Consider the following 23,618-nt stretch of genomic DNA (forward strand, 5'->3'; position numbering starts at 1 on the left):
TGTTTCTCGTCGTGAGACCGTGAAACTGAACTGAAAACCGTGACTTACGGTGTCACGGCAAAATCGTGAGGCTTGAGAGGTCTGCGTACTTCAGCTTGGGAGCATATAGAGAGAGTATTGTAACACAATAATAATACCATTCATGTCACACCAATTTCACCAATCTTACAGTCTAAAAAGATGAAGACAATGGTGGTCAGTTCATTTTCAATTAATTTAGAAACCTAAGCTGAAATTTTTCAATGAGAAACTGCAATGTCGCAATTCGCTAAAAAATTGTTGCAAACTTCTAATAAACAGAGTTGGCCATATAAAAAGTGTTACGTGAATAACATATCACTTCAACTATGTCTTACTTAAGATCTGTATTAAATGCTTTATAAATAAATTACATGCTTTCTAAGTGAACGTACCAAGACCACTTTACCCGACAAAATCTCTTCGAAAGTGGTTTGTGTCAGACATTTGTTGTACTTTGGGCCCATAAGAATTATCTTCGGGAGTAAATCACAACGCCATGCTTGTGTGTAAAGAGAAACACCGGCCGTCCTTTTTCACTTGACCACGTGACCTAAATACACGTGATGAACTCATGCATAACTAACGACATTACATCCCTCCTCTCCTTAGAATGGAAACTAGTCATACAAAAGAAACACATAATAAAGGCTTTGCAATTGACCCTCCGACTACCGGTAATTAACATTGTTAATCAACAAAACAACAACGATACTCAGCTGAAAAGTTTTTTTTTAGAAAAACAGTTCCTTTTAAGGATTTAAAAATGTCTCTTTGTTACCAATGAACTGAGTACAAAACTCATAGATAACAGTTCCTTAAATGTCTCTTCCATGAAAGAACAAAACTTTAAGACTCCAGTCTACTTGACAGAAATCTCAAGTTCATAGTCTGAGAATCTAACAGGGGGCTTTATTTGCCTTTGCCTTAAAAGTAGTGTTTTCCTTGAATCATTGGAGTTTGGCTGCACCACTGGTGTCTTGTCAACAGTTGTGGGAATCTCTACACCATTTTTCCTTTTACCCCTGCCCTGCACAAAATGTTTAGGGACTACTTTAAAGTTTGACGAATTTCTGGTGACAGTCTCTGATCCATCACTCACTGTGATCATTGATCCTTTCGTCCCCTCCACAACAAAAGGCTGTGGGTTGTATGGTGTGCTCAATTTGTTCTGTTTAGGTTGTTTCATGAGAACGGTCTCTCCTGGTGAGATCTTTCTCTCTTGAGCATTCTCCCTTTGGTAAGCATAGATCTTCATCTTCTGCTTTGCTTTTGCTTAGCATTTCTTTGGGCGATGCTAGTTGACGCATCGTGAAACATAAACTTGGTTGCTTGCATCGAGTGGTTGGTGGTTCAGGTAACAGAGTCTTGAGTTTTCTGTTGTTTAGAGCTTCACAGGGCGACACATTCGTTGTGGAATGAGGAGTTGCGCGATACTCTTGTTTCCAATTCTTCCTTTCTATGTGAGCAATCCCGATGATTTTCTCAAGAGTCACTACTAAACGTTCAGCTTCACCATTTTCTCTTGGCCAGTATGGCGTGATCCTTCTGTGCTTGAATCCTAGATTATTAGCAAAGTCTTCAAATTCTTGTCTATTGAAGGGTGGGCCCTTGTTGCTCTTTAAAATATATGGTACTCTTTGTCTTGCAAATATGGCATCTAGTTTAGGTATAACGGCTTTGGCAGATGTTGACAGGCCGGGTGAAAAAAAAGTCTGTGGCTAGCATGTAATAGCCCGAAAGTCATTTTAACTAGCCTGAAAAAAAATTCACAAGTAGTATTTATTTATTCACTACGTGTTGTAAGTAGGTAATTATTAATTACACGACTAGGTAATTAGTTAGCTGCTTTATTAATAATTGATAATCCACTATAATTTAACGAAACCTTTAATTAAAGGTGAAAATGTGAACTATTAGTTGGCCTGGTAAGAAACTTAACACATTGGCCCATTGATTCAATGTTAATCTTTGGTCGTGAATACCTTTGTCTTTCTTTCATTATAAACATCAACTGGTAATTAAATGATGGAGTAAGGTGAAACAAGCAGGAAGAAGTTCCAAAAAACTTGCAATTGTTTTTCCTGAACACAATATAGCACATCTAACTGACTAGTTAATCTCTTATGAAAATTTCTACATGTACATTAAGTAGAAGCTGTATTTTCTACCTTTTCAAAGTCTCATTAAATTTTCTGGTCATTAGCTATAGAACATACATGAACCAGATACTAAAAAGTATTAGGTCTCATTAAGAAACAATGAGTATGAATCTCAGCACGTGCAACACGTGGATGACTAACATACATCTCGCAATTTGGAATTAATCTACGCACATCTTCTGAGTCTGAGGAAAACTAGTTTGCAACTAAACAAATTCCCACTAGGCACACTAACGCAACAACGAGGAAAGTTGCCGGCAACAGCGCAGTCTTGATCCTGATTGATCGTTCATTTTGCCGCCAAAAAAATATTTCCCGCCAGAAAATGTCTTTAGCTGAAAGGAGTACTTTTATTTACTGAGAAAGTTCACTGCTAATCATAACTTTTTGCATACATGAAAACTTGACATCTTTCATCATATTTTTGCTTCTCATACAAAAGGATTACTTCAAGCAGATTAGTTTTCGGGGGAAAAAAAGTTTGTCAGTTTTCACTCGAAAGCGAAAAGTGCCATGTCACGCAGCAGTGCCGTCATAAACAAAATTATGCAAATTTCTGGCGAAATGAACATTTTTAGATCTTGTCAACTTTGATAAAGATTTCAAAGGAAAAAAAATTGTTTCATTTTCGCAGTTTACATCTGATAATTTATGGGAAAGCAATAGGACGTGGTCGACAAATTTTCATCAACTGTAAGTGTTTAATACACACCGTGTAGAATTTATTGATATGCACGTGACAATGCAAAAAGTATAGCTCTCTTACCGGAGTACAGTATCAAAACCTTTTTGGTACGTTCAGCTAATAGATCAAAAACGAGTGCGAGTTTTTCAGCAGGGGTGCCAAACATCGAGAAACGGATAGCACGACGCCGAAGGTAGAGTGCTTTTATTGCTTCGAGGTGTTTGGAACCCCTGATGAAAAACGAAGCACGAGTTTTTGAGCTGGCTTCTCAAACTAGTGTCAGAATTTAGTGGAATTATTTCCGAAGAATAGGTAATTAGAAGGCGTGCTCAATAGGCTATTGCTTGTTTCTTATTCGTAGTAAATGAAATGAATATTTAATATGCAGCCATGCGGGCGGGTTTTTTGGTAGATTAACATTACGGCGCGTGATGGAGCTTGAGTCCGGATCAGAACGATTTTGCGTTCCTAAAACTTCTTTTCAAGAAAACGTTGTGGTGAATGACGCCGTCCCAGCTTCAACTAAGTATAAAAACAAGTGGGCTGTGAGCATTTTTGCCGAATGGCAGAGGTTAAGAGAGGTTAAAGTTCCGGTATTAGATTGTGGTGGTCTCTTCAAGGACTACGATTTTCTCAAGGTTACCGCTCTGAGCACAGATATTGCCGGAATGGACACTCTGTCGCTGAACTATTGGTTGTCAAAATTCGTGATGGAGGTAGGTTAAAAAAGTCAGGTGGAAGATACCATCCCAAGACTGTTCATGGTATCATTTGTGCCCTCAAGCGTTATTTGGAGGAGAAAAATGGATCCGAAACTTTGAATCCTCTGGACGCTAGTGACAAAAGGTAATTGACAACTTTTAGACCGCATCGTTCAGAATTTTAAAATGCACTGTTTTGGGAATCGAATTTGGTGTTGTTTTTCGAAGGTTTGTCCTGTACGTTCCGACTTTGCTTAGATGCCAAGATGAAGGATGGCGGCAAATATACTGTATTTAGTATTAAGACTGATTAAAATTCAAGTTTCTTGATCAGTGTCTTGATCAGTTTTTGAACTAATCGAATGTTTCTTGATCGGTATGTTCATTGGGTATCAAAATACATGCACCTAATCCAATTGATGCAAGCTGATTGGGTCATCAGGACATGAATTATTAATGAGTTTGAGAATGAATAATGAAGCATAATACAGACATCTAGCTTTCTTTGAAATGATATTCTTATTTAGCAAGAGTTAGCCATATTTGGAATTATTTTTACTTGAAAATTGCGTGAACTAGACTACAAAGGAAAAATTTCACGTATTATGTCGGGCATGAAATGTAATGCGATAAAAAGATTTCCCTTTGTGAGATCAGCTTGAAAAATGGCTTTCGGTTCACATAAATCTACCTGGAAGTTGAAAAGTATGTATTACAGTAATTTTGTAATTTTAATTCCCAAAATACTTCACTTGCCCGTCGGGCAAGTCCACTAGACCGATCGCAAAATCCACTAGCCCTGGGCTATCGGACACGACTTTTTTTGCACGCTGACTGTCAGTTGAGGTCAGTAATTCCACTTCAGGAAAACGGCTATTTGTCTCTGATGAGTTGCTTTGTCTTAACTATTCCCTGCATGGTGACCTAGATGTGCCAGGTCAACTGCTTGTTTCTTCTCAACACTAGTCCATTCAGTATACTGAAAATTCATCTTAACTTTCAGTTTCTTATATCCTTGAATGTCTGGGCTGTTCCGCTGATCAGTTTCTGTTGCTTTGATTAAGGCTTCTTTGGTTTGCTGTTTGATTTATTCAAGTGTCATGGCCTTTCGCAGTGTACTCGGGCATACATAATGCACATAGTCTTCGGCCAAGTAACATTAAGATGGAAATGTTCTGCACCCCACACTACAGCAAGCATATCTCACTCGGTTTGGGAGTAGCGACTTTCAACATCACTTAACGCCCGACTTGCATAACTGAGAACTTTGCCTTCTTTCTGTTCTTCCTGCTCCATTTCCAAGGTGTATCCTGTCTCGTTAGAAAGCGCAAAGGAGCTGTGATTGTGGCATACACCGTATTCACAAATGGCGGACACGCGCGGAAAAGACTGGCACTACGCATCAAAACGAGGCGTTTTAGGATAAACAAAAAAAATTCTAGCGAATGTAAGCTTCTAGAGGGTCGATAAGTGCTGAGTTTCTAAAAATTGAGTTTTTCTGATCACTTAGTCCGGACGAGTTCAAGTTCTAGTGTTTATTATTTATTGTAGCAATCTCAAATGCAAACTAGACACTCACAGCAAAAAAACTGAGTTAGATTGTTTGTTTCAAACCTTCGAGTGTAATGTGTCTACAGAAAATATGAAAAGTTGTTAGAAAGATCTTCACTCTAGCAGGAGCCACAAAGGTTTATTCAATGTATTCTTTGGAAAGGGAATTAAAACAGGTTTCGAAGGAAAGAAAATGAATCTAAAAACGGACGCAGTTCCAAAGAGGGTTGCGTGGTGATTACTACTCGGAAGTTCCGATCACAAAAGCTACAAAAACCGACTCCTACTATTGTGAACAGCTCTAATGCCTAAAAAACGAAAACAAAAGGAGGCGGAGGGAAGCTACTGAAAGAAAAGTTTAACTAAGGAAGCAATATGTGAGCCAAGACTTAAATATTTCGGTACATTTCAGGTGCTTTTCCCCCGAATAAAAAAAGATATCGTGCATCGCAAGATTGGCCAAGATTCATGCAAGTCATTGAAAATGTGGCAGTTACCAAAGTCAAGAGGAACTACTTGAAAAAAGGTATCAATTTAAGAAAACGATCCTGCAAGGAAATTCAGGAATGTCACTCTCAAATGCGTTATATTGTAACTGCATTACAAAGAATGGCAAGTTTAGGAACCCATTGTAATGCGAAATACGATAATCTAATTCTGACAAATTACCTAATTAAGTATGCAAATCTTTAATAATTTCAACCGAAATGCCGGTTAATATGCCACAATACTGTGTTCTCTAGTCCCTGGCCTGTTTCACGGAATACATGCAGTTTTCTCATTCAGGCAAGAAATGTTCCTTCTGAGCTTGTTCCATTATTAAACAGTTGGATTTTGATGACTTGATTGATTTAATAAATTATGAATTTTGAGGGGACTGCATTCTCTGCTTGTTGTTTACAGTACGGCTACAATATAAATGAATCGAAACAGACAAGTCTTGGTTCACCCGTTGCTTCTTTTTAAATTATTCGTCCAGCCGTTTCTCTCCACATCCTTCACGTCTTTTCGTTGTCGTCTTCGTCTTTTTTTTCTTGGTATTATAGCGGTTTAGACAAATGGTTGTAGTCTCTCTTGCGCTCGGAACGTCCGATACGAAGTTGATCACGCAACTCTCGTTAGAAATGCATCCTTTTGTATGTTCATTTTGTTTCTTTCAAGACCTATCTTACCTTCGGATTCCGAAAGACATACCAAACAAACTTCTGTAGTATCTCTATCCATCTGCGCTCGAAAGTTGAATCCTTCGGAAACAAAAACTCTAACCGACTTGTTTCCGTGATCGTCTATTTTGCATTTGGGATTGCTACAAGAAACGAACCAAGAAACACTAGACCTCTCTCGTTCGGAATAAAACCAGCGATCTGAAAAACTTCCTGTTTAAGAGCTTATCAGCTAAATATTCTCTATGTGAGCTTGTACTCGTAGGCAAATTATTTTTTGTTTATCCTAAAACGCCTCGTTTTGATGCCTAGTGCCAGTTTTTTCCCGCGCATCCGCCATTTGTGAATACGGTGTATAGTTTGGAATGAAACGGGATACATACTGCGTCATCCCTAGCAGAGACTCTATATCACTGGCATTCTTCGGTGGGCTTGCGTTGGGGATGGCTTCAATCTTCTTTGGTGGTTTGATAACACTGGAGCTGAAGATGTGGCCATAGAAATTGACTTCGGACTTGGAGAACTCACATTTGTCCTTATTTTGTCCTTATTTGTCCTCATTGGTTGTTGTTCTGGGGTCTCTGTAAAACACCACGAAGGTTCCTGTCATGCTCATCCTTTCCTTTTTCAAATACTATGATGTCATCTGAAATGTTCTTACATCCTGGTAGGCCTGTGAGAAGTTCCTTGATCGATTCCTGGAAGATTTCAGATGCTGCATTAGTGCCAAACGATAGGCGCTTGTAGCGTCTCAGGCCAACACGGGTGCTGAATGTGGTGGAAAAACGACTTTCTGGTGCCAATTCGAGCTGATGATACCCTGAGGAAAGATCCAATGTACTGAATAATGAGATCTATATTGAATAATGAGATGTTTCTCTCTCTCTTTTCGCTTTATTTGCCTCCCTCATGTCAACACAAATTCGTACTTCTCCAGATTTCTTGGTTACAGCAACAATTGGACTTATGCAAGGTGTGGGGCCTTCAGCTTTTTCGATGATGTCTAATCTTTCTAGCCTTTCAAGCTCTTGTTCAACATCTCCACGAACATGAAAAGGAATTCTGCGGTGCGGCTGTTGTCTGGGTGTAACATCAGGGTCAGCGTGTAACTTTACCACTTTGTTTCGTACTTTTCCTATACCTCCAAATAGACATTTGAATTTTTCCTGTAAAACCTCGGGGCTGTTCTTGTTCATAGCTGTGACTGTAGCAGTGTCAACAGATATCGTGACCAAATTAAGCTTTTGGGCAGTGTTGTAGCTAAGGAGGTTTCCTGTGTTTCCTTTCACAACATGTAACTGGATGTTGGTGCTTATGTTACTAGATGTGACAGTTGCTGAGAGAGTTCCTAATAGAGGAAGAGGGGCTTTGGATCCGTAGGAATAATCTTGGTGTGCGCAGGCTTCAGGGCTGTGTTGCCACATTTAATTATTCGAAAGGTCTTCTCGTCTAAAAGGTTAACAGACGCACCTGTGTCTAACATCATCTCTACAGCTTTCCCATTGATTTGTACTTCGCACATCGGTGGCTTCTTGTTATAGATGTAATTTTCTGTATACACGTACTCGTATTCTTCTTCGGATGAGTGACCAGATTCAACATGAGCCACTGTTCGAGGCTTTGTTCGGGGTTTTGATCGGCAAACGTGAGCAAAATGACCAATTTTTTCACAAGCATTACAAGATTTCCCTCGCGGCGTACATGGGTTCCTGTGTGGAGCATATCCACCGCAAGATCCACACTTCCCGGATTGTTGTTTCGCTTAAATTTGTTGAAGTGTTCACGATTGCATGACTGAGATCTCCTGTCACGTTGCTGAAACGAAATTTCGTTTTGCTGATGTGGGCGACTGGGACGATCACTGGTTTTAGTTTCAAGATTGCACTGACATCTGATGTGGTTTTCTCTACTTGACTTGCTTGCTGTTCGCTGAGTTTCAAGGCTCTTCCAAGTTTTAAAAGGGCATCCAGTGTAAGATTCTCACGTAGCGCTCGGCGTCGTAGCGAATTAGAACTACAGGTTAAGATAATACAGTATACTCTTTTCTATATCAACGTCACTAAATTCACATGTTTTGGCGCGTTGTCGAAGTCGAGTGTAATAACTATCCAACGATTCTCCTTCTTTTTGCTTGGTTTGTCGAAAATTGTAGTCTTTATAGGCGATGTTCATCTGTGGCGAAAAATATGCATTAAGTCGTTCGACTGCCGTGTCATAATCATTGGCGTCTCCATTATCGGGCAAAGTGTCAAATATTTCGTCGACCTCTGAAGTAACAGCGCTATTTTCCGATTAGGAATTGTGGTGTTCATTCCAATGAACAATCGCTCTAACCTTCCAAGCCATTTATTCCCACCGTGGTCCCGCATTGCCGTCTGCATGTACATCGAAGGATGGAAAATTTGGTAAAGAAACCGCCATGTGGTTTGATTGTGTCGCTGTCTGCATATTTGTGTTGAATTTTCCAAGAAAACGCTTTCAGCTTTCCACGAAAACTTACAAGAGACTCCTAAAATACAACCATTGTTGTTTTAACTGAAAGAGTGGATTGGTAATCGTCGCCAGATGTACTATCGGGCCATAAGAATTATCTTCGGAAGTAAATTACAACGCCATGCTTGTGTGTAAAGAGCAACAGTGTTCTCTGTTCTCCACTGTACACCATCAAGAGTTAAATGGTCGGCCCCTAATGTAGAAGGTGTACTATGGAACCCCGTTAATACGACCACCTTCGGGCCGTGAAAATGTGGTCGTAATAACGGGGTGGTCAGATTAACAAGGTTGTAAAAAATTCGTTCGGGGCACAAAAAATAATCGTAATAACGAGGTAGTCGTATTAACGAAGAGGTCGTAAGGCGGAGTTCTACTGTACTTTAATTGGCTGTTCGTACCAAGAAAAGCGGATCAACTTTGATAACAATAGGCTTTGTTATACAACCTAAAATTGACCATATATAGCTTTTTGAAACAATGGCGGCAACAGCTTCTAAATACTCGCGGGATTTATCGAAAATTTCCGAGAAAATTCAAAGGGCTATTGCCGATCTACAATCTCGAGTGAAAGGAAGAACGAAAAAGTTCATTATAATTCTTCGGGTGAAAGAGTAATAAAAAACCCACGTAAAACGCTGAAGAGGTCGAGCACATCAGATTTTCCTGTTAATGGTGAATTTTCCCTTCCTTGCTTTTGGCCAGGCTTATAGCTTGTTTTCATGCTGATTTAAGCTTATCTGTTGTGTGAGCAAATAAGCTAGAAAGACTCGTTCATTGCAGGGTCAGCGTCATAATGACGACTCGTGATAAGGTCAACTGGCGTGGTTACTGTTTTTACATGGTATTTAATTTTGCTCAATCTCTTTTTCGCGAGCTTTAAATTAATCCTCTCGAAAATGAGTAAGAATAAGGTAGTTTGAGAGCGGAGTTGCGTGGTGCCGTCCTAAGCACTGAAAGAATCAACTTACGAATAGACGCTCGTGTTTCCCTCTTACTAGCCTGCGAGCAAGCTCTCGGGGAAGAGGAGAGGCGGGGAGGGGAGAAGGAGCGAGAGCTTGCAACGATGTCTCAGGAATTTAAATGCCGCCCCCAATACTCCCTGCTGTCCTTGCTGTCAGAATTTGGCCAATCAGCGCAAACCGGAAACGATAGCAAATTTGGCTACTATAGATCTTGGTTTCGGTGCTCCTTGCCGAAGAGATTTACTGTACGTTTTAAGCTTCCCAATACGATAGGCCTCATCTTCTATGTTCATTTTGTCCTTAAGCAGTGATTTAACCTTCTCTTCCGTTTGCACTCAAGTCTCGGCAGAGTTCTCCATTACACCATCAATGCGAATGTTATTTCTGCGGGATTGGTTTTCTATGTAATCCAAACTATTTGTTAGGTCTATCCTGTTGTTCTTTATTCGTGTAATCCTGTCCTGGACACACTCCAAATCATCAAGAATGTCTTCTTGGTATTCGGTAATCTCTTCAACGTCTTTCATCGAGTGTTCCAATGGAAATAGCAGAGGCCGCGTTGTGGTCTCAGTTAATCTAAAATAACAAAGCTCCCTATTAGACATATCCATTTCACATACGGTCTTTGTCACCGAAAATTCCTAATGCGATTGTGGTGAACTAAGAAAACAGTTCGCAGAATTGTACTGAAAAAACGAGTTGAGCTGGGACAACATACAGAGTAATACATGAATAGATGGTAGGCCGTCTGGCTGGTAAGTGATTAATTTGTATTCTGACCCATTTCTTAGTTCAAAGTAAACTATTTGACCAGGATAATTTCGTTTAGCTAAATTGACTCGCATAACATTTTGTGTGACCCCTTGAGGAACCCATTTGTCTCTCTCTCTCTCCTGTGTAGATGCCTCTTTCGCGCTAAAACGGAGACAAATCTCGAGAATTTCCGACTATTCGCTCCTTTTTAGGAAGGAGCTTCTACGGAGGAGAAGTGGGATAAATTTTATCCCACTGTGCCGACTCTAAACTTTCACGAAACGTTTACATTCCTGATGGAAAACGTTTTTTTCCATCAGGAATGTGAACGTCTTAAAGGGGATTTTTGCTCGCTTGCATTATCCTGAAACCCTCGTAGAGAACACCATCAGACATTTTATTGAAACGAACGCTGCTGAGAATGCGTATCCTCAACAACGGGTATCCGACGAACGAGATACTTCCGTCAGAATCGTCTTACTTTTCAGCGAACGCTTCTCAGTTCCAGCCCAGAGCTAGAGATCATAAGTACGTGACGTCACAATAGTAGAAAATCCCCGTCCGCTCCATCCTGGCATAGACCAAGATATTGGCTTCTGATTGAACCGTTTTTGTTAAAGACAATAAGGACAATGAGAGACAAAAATTTCCCCTCTAGGAGGGAACTGAATTTGATCCATGTCCAACGAGTTAATAATTGAAAAATGCACATTTGCAAATACGATGAAGAAAACAAGACGCCTATGGGCTTTTACGCGGGATGAGTTGGTGTATGTTTAGCAGTAAGTACAGGTAGAAACTTATCCTCTCGTCGCGATGGAGCTAATGGAATAGTTTGAGTCACAAAGCGTGATGTCGTTTCGGCATCCCCTTGCGATACCCTACTTATCGTCATACCGGAAATTTTTTTACAATAACGTAATGACCACACACATTCAGGCCTGACTCACGTTTTCTATTCTGGTTGTGTAATGTCAACAAGAGTAAGATTATATTTGAATTGTCCTTGTTTAATCCAGAAAAAGAAAAACAGAAAGAAAAAACAGATAAAAAGCTTTCCTAAATGAAAACTTTTAGTAAAATTTGACAATCAAACGTTTAATTTTTTTATGAAGGGGATTTCCAGTAACGTTTTGGCATCAGTTCGACAAAGTTTGCAGCGCAGGTAATGTTTTGAGCTCAAGCTTGACCTTTGTCTCTCCGCATTGCGGAACACAATCTGGCCAGTCAATACCTAATTTCTTCGCTGTGTAAACTCCAATTTTCCTGTCGAGTACTTCTTAGAACTTGACCTTTCGATTTACCGCTTCAAAAGGGTTAATTGTCTTTCTGAAAACGGCATATTTGAGTATAAAACATGTAAACAATATGGCTGCCAATTTAAAAGAAGCCTTCTTTTGACTTGTGGCTATGTGACGTCACACAGATAGGGATGAGTAAATTTGATGAGTAGATCCCCTGCTACTGACATACGAGCAGATAATGAGTTCTTATTGGGCCGTTTTTGTTAAAGTGCTACTATGACGAAATTCACGTCTTTCTAATCTGAGCCATTTTAAAACATAAACAACTAGTCTGTACGTGAAGAAGAATGCTGTTTACTATTTTCAAATATCTCTTTTTGTTCCAGAGATATTCAAGCCGTTATAAAATATGCAAATTAGCCAAGTGATGACGTCATAAACTCAACCGAATTTTGTTCAAATATTATGAAAATAGATATCTCAGCCAATTTGTATCAGAAATGCTTGTTTTTTTGCAGTGACATTGTTCTAGGTACGCTCCATAATCTGAGCTTATCAGTTTTGTTACCATAGCAAAATACTGGGTTCCAGTCCTCCCTGATACTTAAGGCCTTGCTGGCCATCTTTGGCATTCTATTTTGATATTTGCCAATGGTGCCTTATCTGCATGATCCAGCAAGCGTATAAATATGTTAGGTCGAGTTTGTGGCCTTGTTAAATGTTTTTCAAGCTGAAAATCACTAAAATATTGAAATCAGGTTGGAGGGGACTGTAAAAGAGTGAGTTGCCATGGTAACCGAAATTTTTATAGCCATAGCTGTATTGCCTTCAGAACTATTAGCCTGCCAGGTTTCAATGGTCTCTGCTGTAAATTGACTGAGATAACTCTCTTTATATACTTGATGTTATATTGAGTTGAGAATATGACGTCATCAGTCCTCTCATTTACATATTTGCCACATTTTTCAAACGTGAATATCTCTGGAACTAATGCGGATATTTAGAAACGGTAAACGGCGTTTTTAATCTTTCCTAGAATTCTATGTGATAAACCTTAAAATTCAAGAGGTAAAAATTTGATCATAGTAGCACTTTAAAGACAATGAGTACAAAAGTGGACAAAAATATTCCTTTTAGGAGAAAGCAAAGTTTAATCTAGGCTTAATTAATTTATTCATTGCAATTTGTGACTACGATGAAGAAAAACAAAACGACAACGAGGAATAAGATACCTTGACGCGGTCTTCCCTGAGGGCATCCGAGTAAAAACGACAGGCTGCCCTGAGGGCATTCCGCGTAATAAATACTTCAAAAGATTCAGTTTCTGGTGAAAGACTTGATTGGTTTGGCAACGTGAATCTTCCAATTAAGTTTATTGTCTAATCTAAGTCATAGGCATCTGGTGGACTTGACTTGATTAACTGCATTATCAGTCCTATTTTGATTGCCTGCATCAGACCAATGAAACGACCATACACTCGGTTTTCCCAGGGTGGGGTAACATTCGATGGCGGCAGCGCCAGGTGTAAAACTTATTAAGGTTGTCATTAAAAAGAACAGTGACCATGTCTGGCGAAGGTGCTCACGCATAAATGATTGTGTCGTCAGCATAAATCTGTATTTCACTATCGCAACCATGGGTGATGTCAGGAAGATCGTAACAAAAGAGGAGGGAAAACGAAATGGGGCCTAAAACCGAACCTTACGGAACGCCAAATCTGACGGGAAGGGCGTCGGATTTCACTCCATTCACCATTGTTGAATAAGAACACTTGGTTTTTACCCATCACACAAGTTTAGGAAACTTAAAAGCCTTTAAAACAAGACGCCTATGGGCGTTTATGCGGAATGCGTTGGTGTATGTTTAGCACTAGTGGCCGCATTTATTTCCATTTTACGCCTCGTAGATTTTTAAACCTATCCTCCCTTCTTGAACTAATTGAATAGTTTTAGTCAGAAAGAGGGGGTGATATTGCATTACGCTACTTGAAATCATACCGGAAATGAGTTTTTATGATAACGTAAATAATGACCGAGCCACACAGATACAGACCTTACTCACGTTTACTATTGAATAATAGGCCATATACGAATCAAATCAAAGGTGCAAACGTAAGGATTAAAGCGTCCACATGAACTGCAAGGTATTCTTCTTACATTCAAAGGTTATTTAAAGCATATATTAATTCTTGTATTAGCCTTTCCTTGTGGTTGATATGCAGCGTGACTGAGGTCTCTTTCCTCCTCAAGGTCATATTAATTTTGCTTGTTTCCTTTTTAGTGTGCAAGACAGGCAAAGCAAGGTGAAAATGAAGTTCCCTGCAGTTTTCGTGTTTTGCACCGTGGCTCTGTATGTCATGGGGTGCTGTGTATCAGGTACAATGATTTCTTAAAACATAAATGAAATACATCTTGTTACCTCACTTTATTTTATCTTCGGGTCTTGGATCATTGCGGAGCTGGGAAATGAGTTTTCTGAAGTCTTACCTTGTTTTCAGCATCCGACATTAACCTCAAGGAAGATCCAAGAGGAACAGAATACAACAGACGATATATGGGTAAGCTTATTCAGACTATTTGTTTTCGCTAATCGTAAACAGTTCTCTTTTAGCCTATTGTTTGTCCCTGAAGGTTCCTAGTGGATTCCCTATCTCACTTGTACAGCTTGTAGATTGATAGCTGATGGCTAGGCTGGACCCAGCAGAAGGCATGATATACATTTGAAAATAATACTCCTTAGTTAAAGGAGATGTATGCTCCAGCAACTGTGTAATTTTATCTCCGCCATTAAGAAGTAAATATGAATTTATGACACTGATTCTAAAGAGTAACCTAACCTTTCGAAAATTGTCTTTAAATATGCTAAACATTCGACAAGGGATGCCGTCATTTTTAATCTTGCTAAGCAGCCTGGCCGCTTACCTGTGACGTGACAGAGAGTCATTCCTCTTTTTCCATCTCTTGGCGATCCGTTTGTACAATTTCAAGCTGCACAAAAATACATTTTCACTCAAATGATGATTTTTTGCGATTACTATAGCGGCAGCGCTTTGTGAATCAGTCCTGGGACGTCATGCGTACGTGCGGCCAGGTTACTGAGTTCAAAATGGCGGCGTCCGTATTCGATTTTTTAGCACATTTGAAGACAATTTTTGAACGGCTTGGTACGGTCACTCTTTGGACTCTCTAAACGTGGTAGGAAGTAAATTTTATACATACTATTTAATGGAAGTGATAAAAATTATATGGTGTCTGAAGCATACCTCTCCTTTAACAATCTCCCGCCGGCCTCATGTTGCTATAAAGACGCATGCAGTAGATATCCTTAAAATATAGAAATTAACGTTTGTGATCATAAATTGAGAGTTTCCAAGTATTCTTAAACACGAGCTAAGAGTTGAAAAACACAGTTCACAATTTTGTCTGGAAGAGCTGAACATACTAAATTCTTACTTTGTTTTCAGGTGGCTACATTAAGCCGAAGGCAGATCCCAGAGAAGCAGAATACGTCAGACGAAAGATGGGTAACTGAGCTTATTCAAATTATTTTGCCGGGTTATACACAGTTTTCTATTGAATATTGAAACGAATTCGACGGATAAAGAAATCCTTTTAGCCTACTCTTTTGCGTATTTAATGTTTTAGCGGGAAATATCAATCATTCTAGCTCAGTCAGTCTTCCTGTTCGATGCTTTCGAATTTAGTTAAATTTTTTCTATGGAGTTATGGGTTTATTTGTACCTCTTTCTTGAGGTTCCGTGTCGCTGCATTAGATGGGGAATACGTTTCCACATATTTTTTGGCCACATCTAAAGAGCGGGTTTTTTAGTGGTTTTTCGTATCGGGCTTGGTAAACTTAATTTTTCAAGCTTTTTAAGTTAGACTTAATAGAATATTGTATATTGTAAGAAGTATATTGTTGTTTTCGGATGACTGACTGACCATTCCTCAATAAACTATTTCACATTGAATGGCTCGTGATAGTGTAGTCAAAATTAGTTAGTTCCGTTAAGTATATAATTCAGAGACTCTTGAAACGTAAAAACTCAAGGTATCCTCGGCACTGAAAATCTGTCAGAAATACTATCAAAACCATGGTCTTTGCCATGCAACAGCCAAATACTTCCCGGGTGAGAATTTGCTTCATACGTATATTTTTTTAACTGTATCGCTTAATGAGTGTTGAGTGCCCGGAATTTCGAAGGGCTTCCACTTTTGGCAGCCAGCCCCTAGACTGAACTGGCACAACGCCACGAAAAGAAAATGAAAACAGGCACCCGTCACACTGAAGTGTCAGTGTAAAGAAAAAAAGGGGGAAGTGGAGGGAGAACTAGATGGAGAATGTTTTCGGTACAAAACGCTGGCTGGAAACTCCTCACGCTGTTTAAGCATACGCCACATGAGCGTCACGCCACAACACCTCTACAACCAGCCTCTGGTGTTGCGTTTAAATACATTTATGGAGTAAACATCTATCAATTTATTGACAGTTATAACAACTCTTTCTCTCATGACACTTAATAGTTTTGAATGACACTCTTGGCTCATTTGTTTTTCCTTCAGATTTCCCTGCTGAGCCTGAGGAAGACGACGACGACGGAAAAGTGGAAAGCATCGAGGAAGCGATTGGTAAGTTTGCTCTCGATACTTCTTGAGAAATAGTGAGAGCCTGAGGTGCAGCGGGCGCGCATACATCTCTGGGATCATTCAGGTTGCAAGGCTGTAAACGAGAATGTCTCCCTAACGATCGCATAACTGAACGCGCGCTACTCTAGCCCCAGCTTCTTTCCTGAAGTGAACGATTAGTTTTGTATTGCGAGCGCCCGGGATCACATAAATCACAGGATAAAGTAACTTACCAATTTTACTTGCAAAACGCTCTTAATTTGGGCAAAAACTCATGGACGGAAATTTAATATTGAATATTAGTAGATAGGAATCTCTTTAACGCGAAACTATCTTCCCACAAGATTCCAAAGCAACTATTTTAATATCATGTGTGACTAATTACTCCTCAGTTTTGATGGGAAATTTCAGCGTTAATAATAATTTCACATATGAAATTACGAAATTGCTGTGAAACGTTTTCCACAGTGACTAGATGGCATCCAGGTTCAAAATGTTACAAACAAAGATGTTCATGTTGCTGCGTTTTTTAGAAAGTCACAGTCAAACACATTTTAATGACCTTCAGTGGATTATCCGTCGCATTTTATTCCGATGGTGTTTTCAGTCTATTCACGAATAATCACAAAATCATGTAAACAAGATTTGACAGTTGACTCAACTTTGACACATTTTATAAGAAAACAAGTAGGATTATAAAGGGCTTTTTGTCATTAAATGCAGAAAATTAAGGCTTCCTTTAAATGTATGCTCAAACTTTTCAGTGCTTGGGAGAAGCTTGGGAGAACTTGGACTTGTCGATAGAATAAACAAGCCAAAAACCCCACGATTGTGAGCGTAATTTGTCACCCATGATATTAATAGGCAATCAAATCGTATACTCGAGAAAATTGGGAATAATTTCAATTGGCATCATTTGATTACACATACCTATAACATGCTGTCTTCTAGAAACAAGAAGTGACCTATACGCATTTTGTCAGTTTTCATGCAGTTTTAGTGTGTTTGTATTCTCTTTCAAAGTTATTCGGGCATTGCGTAACTTTTTTTTTCCGGGTAAGAGGTTTACTGCCCCACCCCCCCTCCCCAAATTTCGATGAAGACCTTACGCCTTTTAGAATATATAAAGAAAAAAAAAAACTAAACGAATACATAGCTTATATTTATTCACGCTTAAGAGAAGGGTATTTTGAGCTCAAAATTAGCAAAAAAGTAAATTGTTGAAATATCAATACAGGTCTTTGAGTTCCGTCTTCCCTACTGGTGATCCTTGCACATGGAAAACTGTGTTTCAAGTGTAAGCTTGCTGTTAGCTTAGCTTGCCCTATAAAGCGGTTTTCAATTGAGTGTGGAAAAACGAAACAAAATTAAACACCCTGGCCAATCAAAAAAGATATAAACAACGAGATGAACCAATCAGAAGCAACCAGCCGTGAAGCGCGACAAAATGTGCTTGAGCAAGTCATGATCGATTTTGGTTACAAAGCGTAGTAAAGGCAAAACCAAAAAAAAAAAAAGAATATCTTGCTTTTTTTATATTAAGTTTCGATTTTTCATACTTTTTGCAAGGCAAAGTTGCATGACAGCCTAGGTGGTATGCAGGGATGGAGCTTAACCCGGTTTCATAGCATGAAGCAACAAGGAGTCTTCATACTCCCCTTCTGAATAGGATGCTTGTGTTTCGCAAGGTTACACCTCAGCATTTCGTTAGGTTTTTCTAACAGCTGGTCGGCACTGTTTTCTACACATGGGTGAAGAGAGAAAAGGTAGAGTAAGTTTCTTTTCTTTCTAAAGCCACCGACTGTTGGCTCGAAAGTTCAACACCACATCTACCACTACAATACCACTCCTCTACTTTGGTATTATCTACTAATGACTGAGTAATTCAGTCAATGAGCATTTTATCATATAAGCACATTTAAACTTGTTCACGGTTGATCACGATAGTATCACTACGACAACTAGCTTTGGATTTCGAAAAGAAAACTAGCCGACAATTTGTTCCCTATCATCATTCTGTTTGAATTTAGTTTTTCACTTCTTCATACTTAAATTCCATCTTCTTTACAGACGATCCTCATACAAATAAACTAAGAAATAAATAAATAAATAAATAAATAAATAAACGTTATTGACTTGCACAATTACTGGTAGACCCAGTAGTTTGCATTGTGGGCCAGGAAAAAAAATAATAATACAAGGGAATGGTAAAAAGACCACCATTGTTTCTCTTCTTAGACGTACCTAAAGAGGTTCTCAAGAATTCAAGGGAATTTCCCGCAATGAATTTCCGGACTCATGAAAAAAGTGAGTAGATCATTTAGCGATACATAAAGAAGACAATGAGTTGTCTCCCATTCATCTTTCCCAGGGATACTAAGGCGTGCGCGAAAATCGCCTACAGTGAGTTGTAATTAGTTACAGCGATGTAAGATGACTTTTAAATAAACACAGGTGTGGGAGCCGGGGGTCTGGGTGGTGCCAGCGACCCTAACCCTAACTATATTGTCTACACTCGAAAGCTTTTCAATCTGACTACACATGTTCCAAAAAATTATAACAACGAAGACAGCTGTTGGATTGATGAAAGTATCCAGTACAACAGTACTAAAACCGTTTTCGCTGAAATGGATGGAGCCTTTCATGCCGGGTTGAAAGCTTCTTGAAATGGCTGATCAATTAAGTCACCCGAAAACTGTTTTTACCGATAAGGACACCAAAAAGACCCAACCAGCCTTAACCAACCGAAAATGACTGGTCCCAGCAGAGCACGACCTTAGAATGGCACTTAATAGAGGGCCCTTTTAACTTCAATTTTTTGGACCTCTCTCGTTCTCCACCCACTCCATTCCCCATCAGTCCAAAAAAAGGAGGTGGAGTGGGTAACATGATCCGATATACCTTTATTCCATTTATTGATAGCGTGTAGTTTCAACCAGCAATAGACCTGAAATGCGGGATATGAGCTATAGTGGGGAAACTGAGGCTTTATTTCCTGTGTGAAATTGTTCAAGGAAGAAACTCAGAGGGTGGGAGCTCGAGGTTTTCGGAATTTTTTCTGTTCCCTCATTTTTCTCGCCAAAACGCTGACAGTCGCAGTCTGGATACAGCTTTGACGATCTTTGACAGTGAACATGTAATTTGTTGATTCAAGGAAGATGTTTACGTTGTTGAGACTCACTTTGGCAAACGTCGTTTGAAAAGTCTAATTTATTTCCAAGATTTATGCCTTTACAAATTTCTTTCGAAATATCAACTTTTGGCATTTGATTTCAACAAAAACACTAAGTTATTGCGTGTTTGCCTACGCAATAAGATAGCTTTTGCATATTCTCTCCAAATAGGAACCATCGCTTATGTGAAGGTTGTGGCATTGACGGGTAACGACGAGCTACGTCTTGGTGAAGGTCAAAGGCCTCGCTGGGGTGCAAATTCACAACTGGAGATCGTTCTGAACAATGGCTTGAAGTATCGAGCAGAGATGAAATACCACAAGTATCCAGGTCAGCGATACGAAATAGAATTGAACGCCCACAGGGATTTTACACCACCGCTCGTCTGCACTCATAAAGACATAAAGGAAGTTTATCTCATGGCTCAAGGCAGTGATGCATGGTACGTTGCATCAATCGACACCTACACCGCGGGAACGAATAAAATGTACACTCATCTGACCACTGATCCGGGCTTCAGTATGTGGGTGGACGGCAATGAGGAACATCTTTACCCATACAATTCCAAAAAGCACCTCCTTACTAATGCTGTCGCAGGATCCTGTATCTCGTACATACGTGTCGATGCAATGACGGGAGACAAGTATGGAGCAAGTTTCTCACAAAAGTACAGGAAGAATCACTTGATAGTTCTCATTTTACCAGATAACAAAAACCTTCAGGCAGAACTTGAGGGACCTATGATACAACACCAACCTTATATACGAGAGTTACACTTTGCAAGCCGGTTTCACACTACACAGTGCGTGTCGTTATCCGACATTAAGGAAATTCACCTACAAACTCAAAAGGGAGGAAATGACGGTTGGTACATAGCGTCCATTCGCACTTCTGCCAAAACTGGTGATAAGCAGTACCAGGATCTGACAAGTGATCCACACCTCAACAAGTGGCTTCAAGCTAAAGAAGAGTACAAGTATACTTACAATGCGAGAGACATCACACTAACATTCGTAGCTCAAGAAACCCTCAATTGTGAATACGGCAATCCAACTTGTAAATGCAGTGCATTTGCAAAGGTTTGTACCTTTAACCTTGAAATTGACGAAATTCGAACCTTCACCAGCTATCAAAAGTTATTTGTGCATGAACCTACAGGAATTGCTTTGCGAGGATCCCAGGGAATGATCTATTATTTCGGTGACGATGGGACACCCATGCCATTGCAAGCCAATAAAACATGTTCAACTCGCGACAGCACCAAATGCACCTATCCCCAGTTTGTAGATGGTAAAACGTATCGTATGGCTATAGCGGTCAATGGACAGATTCCTGGACCTACCTTGATAGTTCACGAGGGGCAAACTGTTGTAGTTCACGTTCACAACAAACTTACCACTGAAGGTATTTCAATTCACTGGCATGGAATGCACCAGAGAGGAACACCTTGGATGGATGGTGTAGGGCAGGTGACTCAATGTCAGATAGGGCCTTCATCGAGCTTTTCATACGTGTACACCGCTAGTCCTTCTGGGACGTTTTGGTACCATTCTCACAGCGGTGCTCAAAGAACAGATGGCTTCTTCGGTGCACTTGTAGTTAAAGAAACCCCAGCAAGAATGAACCAAATCCGAAATGAACTTCGTGAGCACGGTAAATTTAAAGACCTTCCATCTAAGCACACCTTGACGCTTCTAGACTGGCAATATGAGGCATCCTTGGACCTGTTCACCCAGATCGCTGCTAACTTGGGCTTTTATCCCGACAAACCGCTTGGCGAGGTGCCTACTCCAGCTTATAAAAAGTATAATACCACTCGTAGTTTTGAAGGAGGAGGGGTTGGGCCTGTCCCGTATTTTTCTGGAATTATAAATGGAAAAGGCAGGCATCCCCATGTTCCATACACCAAGACAAGACTGAGTATATTTACTGTTGAGGCCGGTAAGAGATATCGCTTTCGGTTAATTGGAGCCCAAAATCTGTATGCTTACAGATTCTCCATTGATGGCCATAAACTGACTGTGGTAGGCACTGACGGCTATTGGATTCAGCCTGTAGGAGACGTTGACTATATCATCATCCATTCCGGTGAAAGGTATGACTTTCTACTTAGCGCAACAAATAGATTAGGCCTGAAAGACTACTGGATGCGTGCAGAGACTCTGGAGATTGATCAAAGTGGAACCGGGCCACCCTACCAGTCCTTAGGACATGTGGCAGAGGCTATTTTGCACTACAAACAGAATGGGGACTCGAATGATCCGGATGTTAATGTACCGTCGACAAAATATCAAGAAATCAAAGATAAGTCTCTTCCCATACAGTGCAACCGCAACGACCCGTGCAAAGCAGTGAACTGTCCATTTAAGAACTTTCATCGATCATATTATATTACCTGTATTAATGTTCACAGCCTACGTTTACTTGAGCCAACTCCACCTGATGAGCTTCCAAATGCAAACCCTAAATGGTATTGCAAAGATTGCAGACATTTCATCAACTTCAATTTTGAGGGTGACTCCCAAACTAGCTCAGTGAATGGGCGTAATTTCATCCTGCCATCCTTTCCTCCCCAAACTCAAAATCAAGAGTTTTACAAAAAGGACACAATTTGTGACCTTAAGAGCGACTGCAATCCATCGACACCCGAGTGCTCATGTGTCCATGTCATAGACATTCCATATCGGGAAACTATTCAAATGGTGTTTTCAGCAATTGGTGTTTTCAACAATGCTCATCCAATTCATTTTCATGGCCACACGTTTCATGTTGTTCACATTGGATATCCAAAATATAACCAAACAACTGGTTTTATTGGAGAACACAACCGTGATATACACTGCGATGATATCCACTGTACTAAACCGTGTTGCAACAAGAAGAGATGTACCAGACCAAGCTGGAGAGAATCAAGGAATTTTTCTATTGATAGCCATACAATCAGAAAGGACACAGTCATGGTCCCTGCTGGGGGATACGTTGTCATCAATTTCCTGTCCGATAATCCTGGCTACTGGTTTCTTCACTGCCACATAGAGGTGCACCAACTCGAGGGAATGGCACTAATTGTCAATGAGGCTCATGAGAAGCAAAGCAAACCACCCAAAGGGATGAACAAGTGTGGAGACGTGGAGATAAGTGTCCCAATTTATCATCATTTTCAATCACAGAGCTACAGAATGAACTATTAACTGAACAAGGAAACTCATAGCAGTCTCAGCAACTCCACAAAACTAATAATTGGAAAACACTCTGTGACAACGTATGCTAAAAGCCGTACTTCTCTAGCTCTATAGTAACACAGAACTAGCACAAGCCGTTGATTTAATGATTGCGCGAGCACAGAGAATTAGATCTTGATAATCAAGGTAAAAAATTGATTTTTCTCGCAGTGTTCTTTAAAAGAAATAAAAAACTTTCCTGTGTTTTTTTTTTATGAAGTCATAGAGACACTCGTGAAAGTTTGGCAGAACATGAAAAAGCTCTGAAAACGCTCACGTACTTTCGGCTCGTTGGAACATGTTTTCTGTTTCTTAAAACTGATTAATCTGATTGGAATTATTCGCTTGTGAACTGTATTGGCGCTTTTTTTGTAACCAAAACCTAGGGTTAGGTGACGTATGTATGCAGGTTAGCTGACGTATGTATACAGTAAGCTTGCAAAACACTTTTTTAGATGTTTCGGACCAATTTTATAGACTAAGTAATGTCAAGTGAAGGCGTGAATTTTATGATAGTGTGAAACATGCCCTCAGGTGTTTCGTGCCATTTTAGTCGTCTAGAGAAAAGAATAATAAACGGTAAAGACCAGAACGTAATACCACTTCTGAGTGTCATTGCAGGGGTTGCAAAAGGCGATTTTTCTCAGTAATGTAAGAAGGGTGTCATCGATGCAATACCTGAAGGCAGAATGTTTGGAGGCTTTAATTTATTAGGGCATGGGAAGGGACAAAAACCTGTTGGTGTGTCTCACTTCAAAATATATCGAGCTTCTCTTCATGGGGAAACATTTCATTGCACCCACCTTCTTTAAAACATACAGATGTTAGCCGCTCCCTTCAGTGTTCCGACTAAGGCTTCCTTAGAA

At 39.9% G+C, this 23,618-nt stretch overlaps 1 protein-coding gene and 1 pseudogene across 3 annotated transcripts; both read left to right on the forward strand.

The window, feature by feature from the left end:
* Positions 1 to 2,835: 2,835 nt before the first annotated feature.
* On the forward strand, positions 2,836 to 23,618 carry LOC146466252 (uncharacterized). 3 transcript variants are annotated; one of them, XM_085127561.1, is made up of 8 exons: positions 10,323 to 10,419; positions 10,451 to 10,490; positions 14,014 to 14,108; positions 14,231 to 14,290; positions 15,197 to 15,256; positions 16,296 to 16,361; positions 18,597 to 18,665; positions 19,703 to 23,618. In XM_085127561.1, exons 3-8 carry the CDS (start codon positions 14,042 to 14,044, stop codon positions 22,720 to 22,722), a joined length of 3,342 nt encoding a protein of 1,113 aa, XP_084983687.1. In that variant the 5' UTR covers positions 10,323 to 10,419; positions 10,451 to 10,490; positions 14,014 to 14,041; the 3' UTR covers positions 22,723 to 23,618. The 3 variants fall into 3 exon arrangements, with proteins under 3 accessions (XP_084983688.1, XP_084983687.1, XP_084983686.1); XM_085127562.1 differs by lacking the exons at positions 10,323 to 10,419; positions 10,451 to 10,490 and adding an exon at positions 2,836 to 2,873; XM_085127560.1 differs by having other exon boundaries at positions 10,357 to 10,490.
* LOC146466253 (uncharacterized) lies at positions 2,886 to 4,329 on the forward strand (annotated as a pseudogene).

Source organism: Pavona decussata, unplaced genomic scaffold, assembly GCF_977016875.1.
Source record: "Pavona decussata unplaced genomic scaffold, jaPavDecu1.1 SCAFFOLD_149, whole genome shotgun sequence".
Taxonomy (NCBI): Eukaryota; Metazoa; Cnidaria; class Anthozoa; order Scleractinia; family Agariciidae; genus Pavona; species Pavona decussata.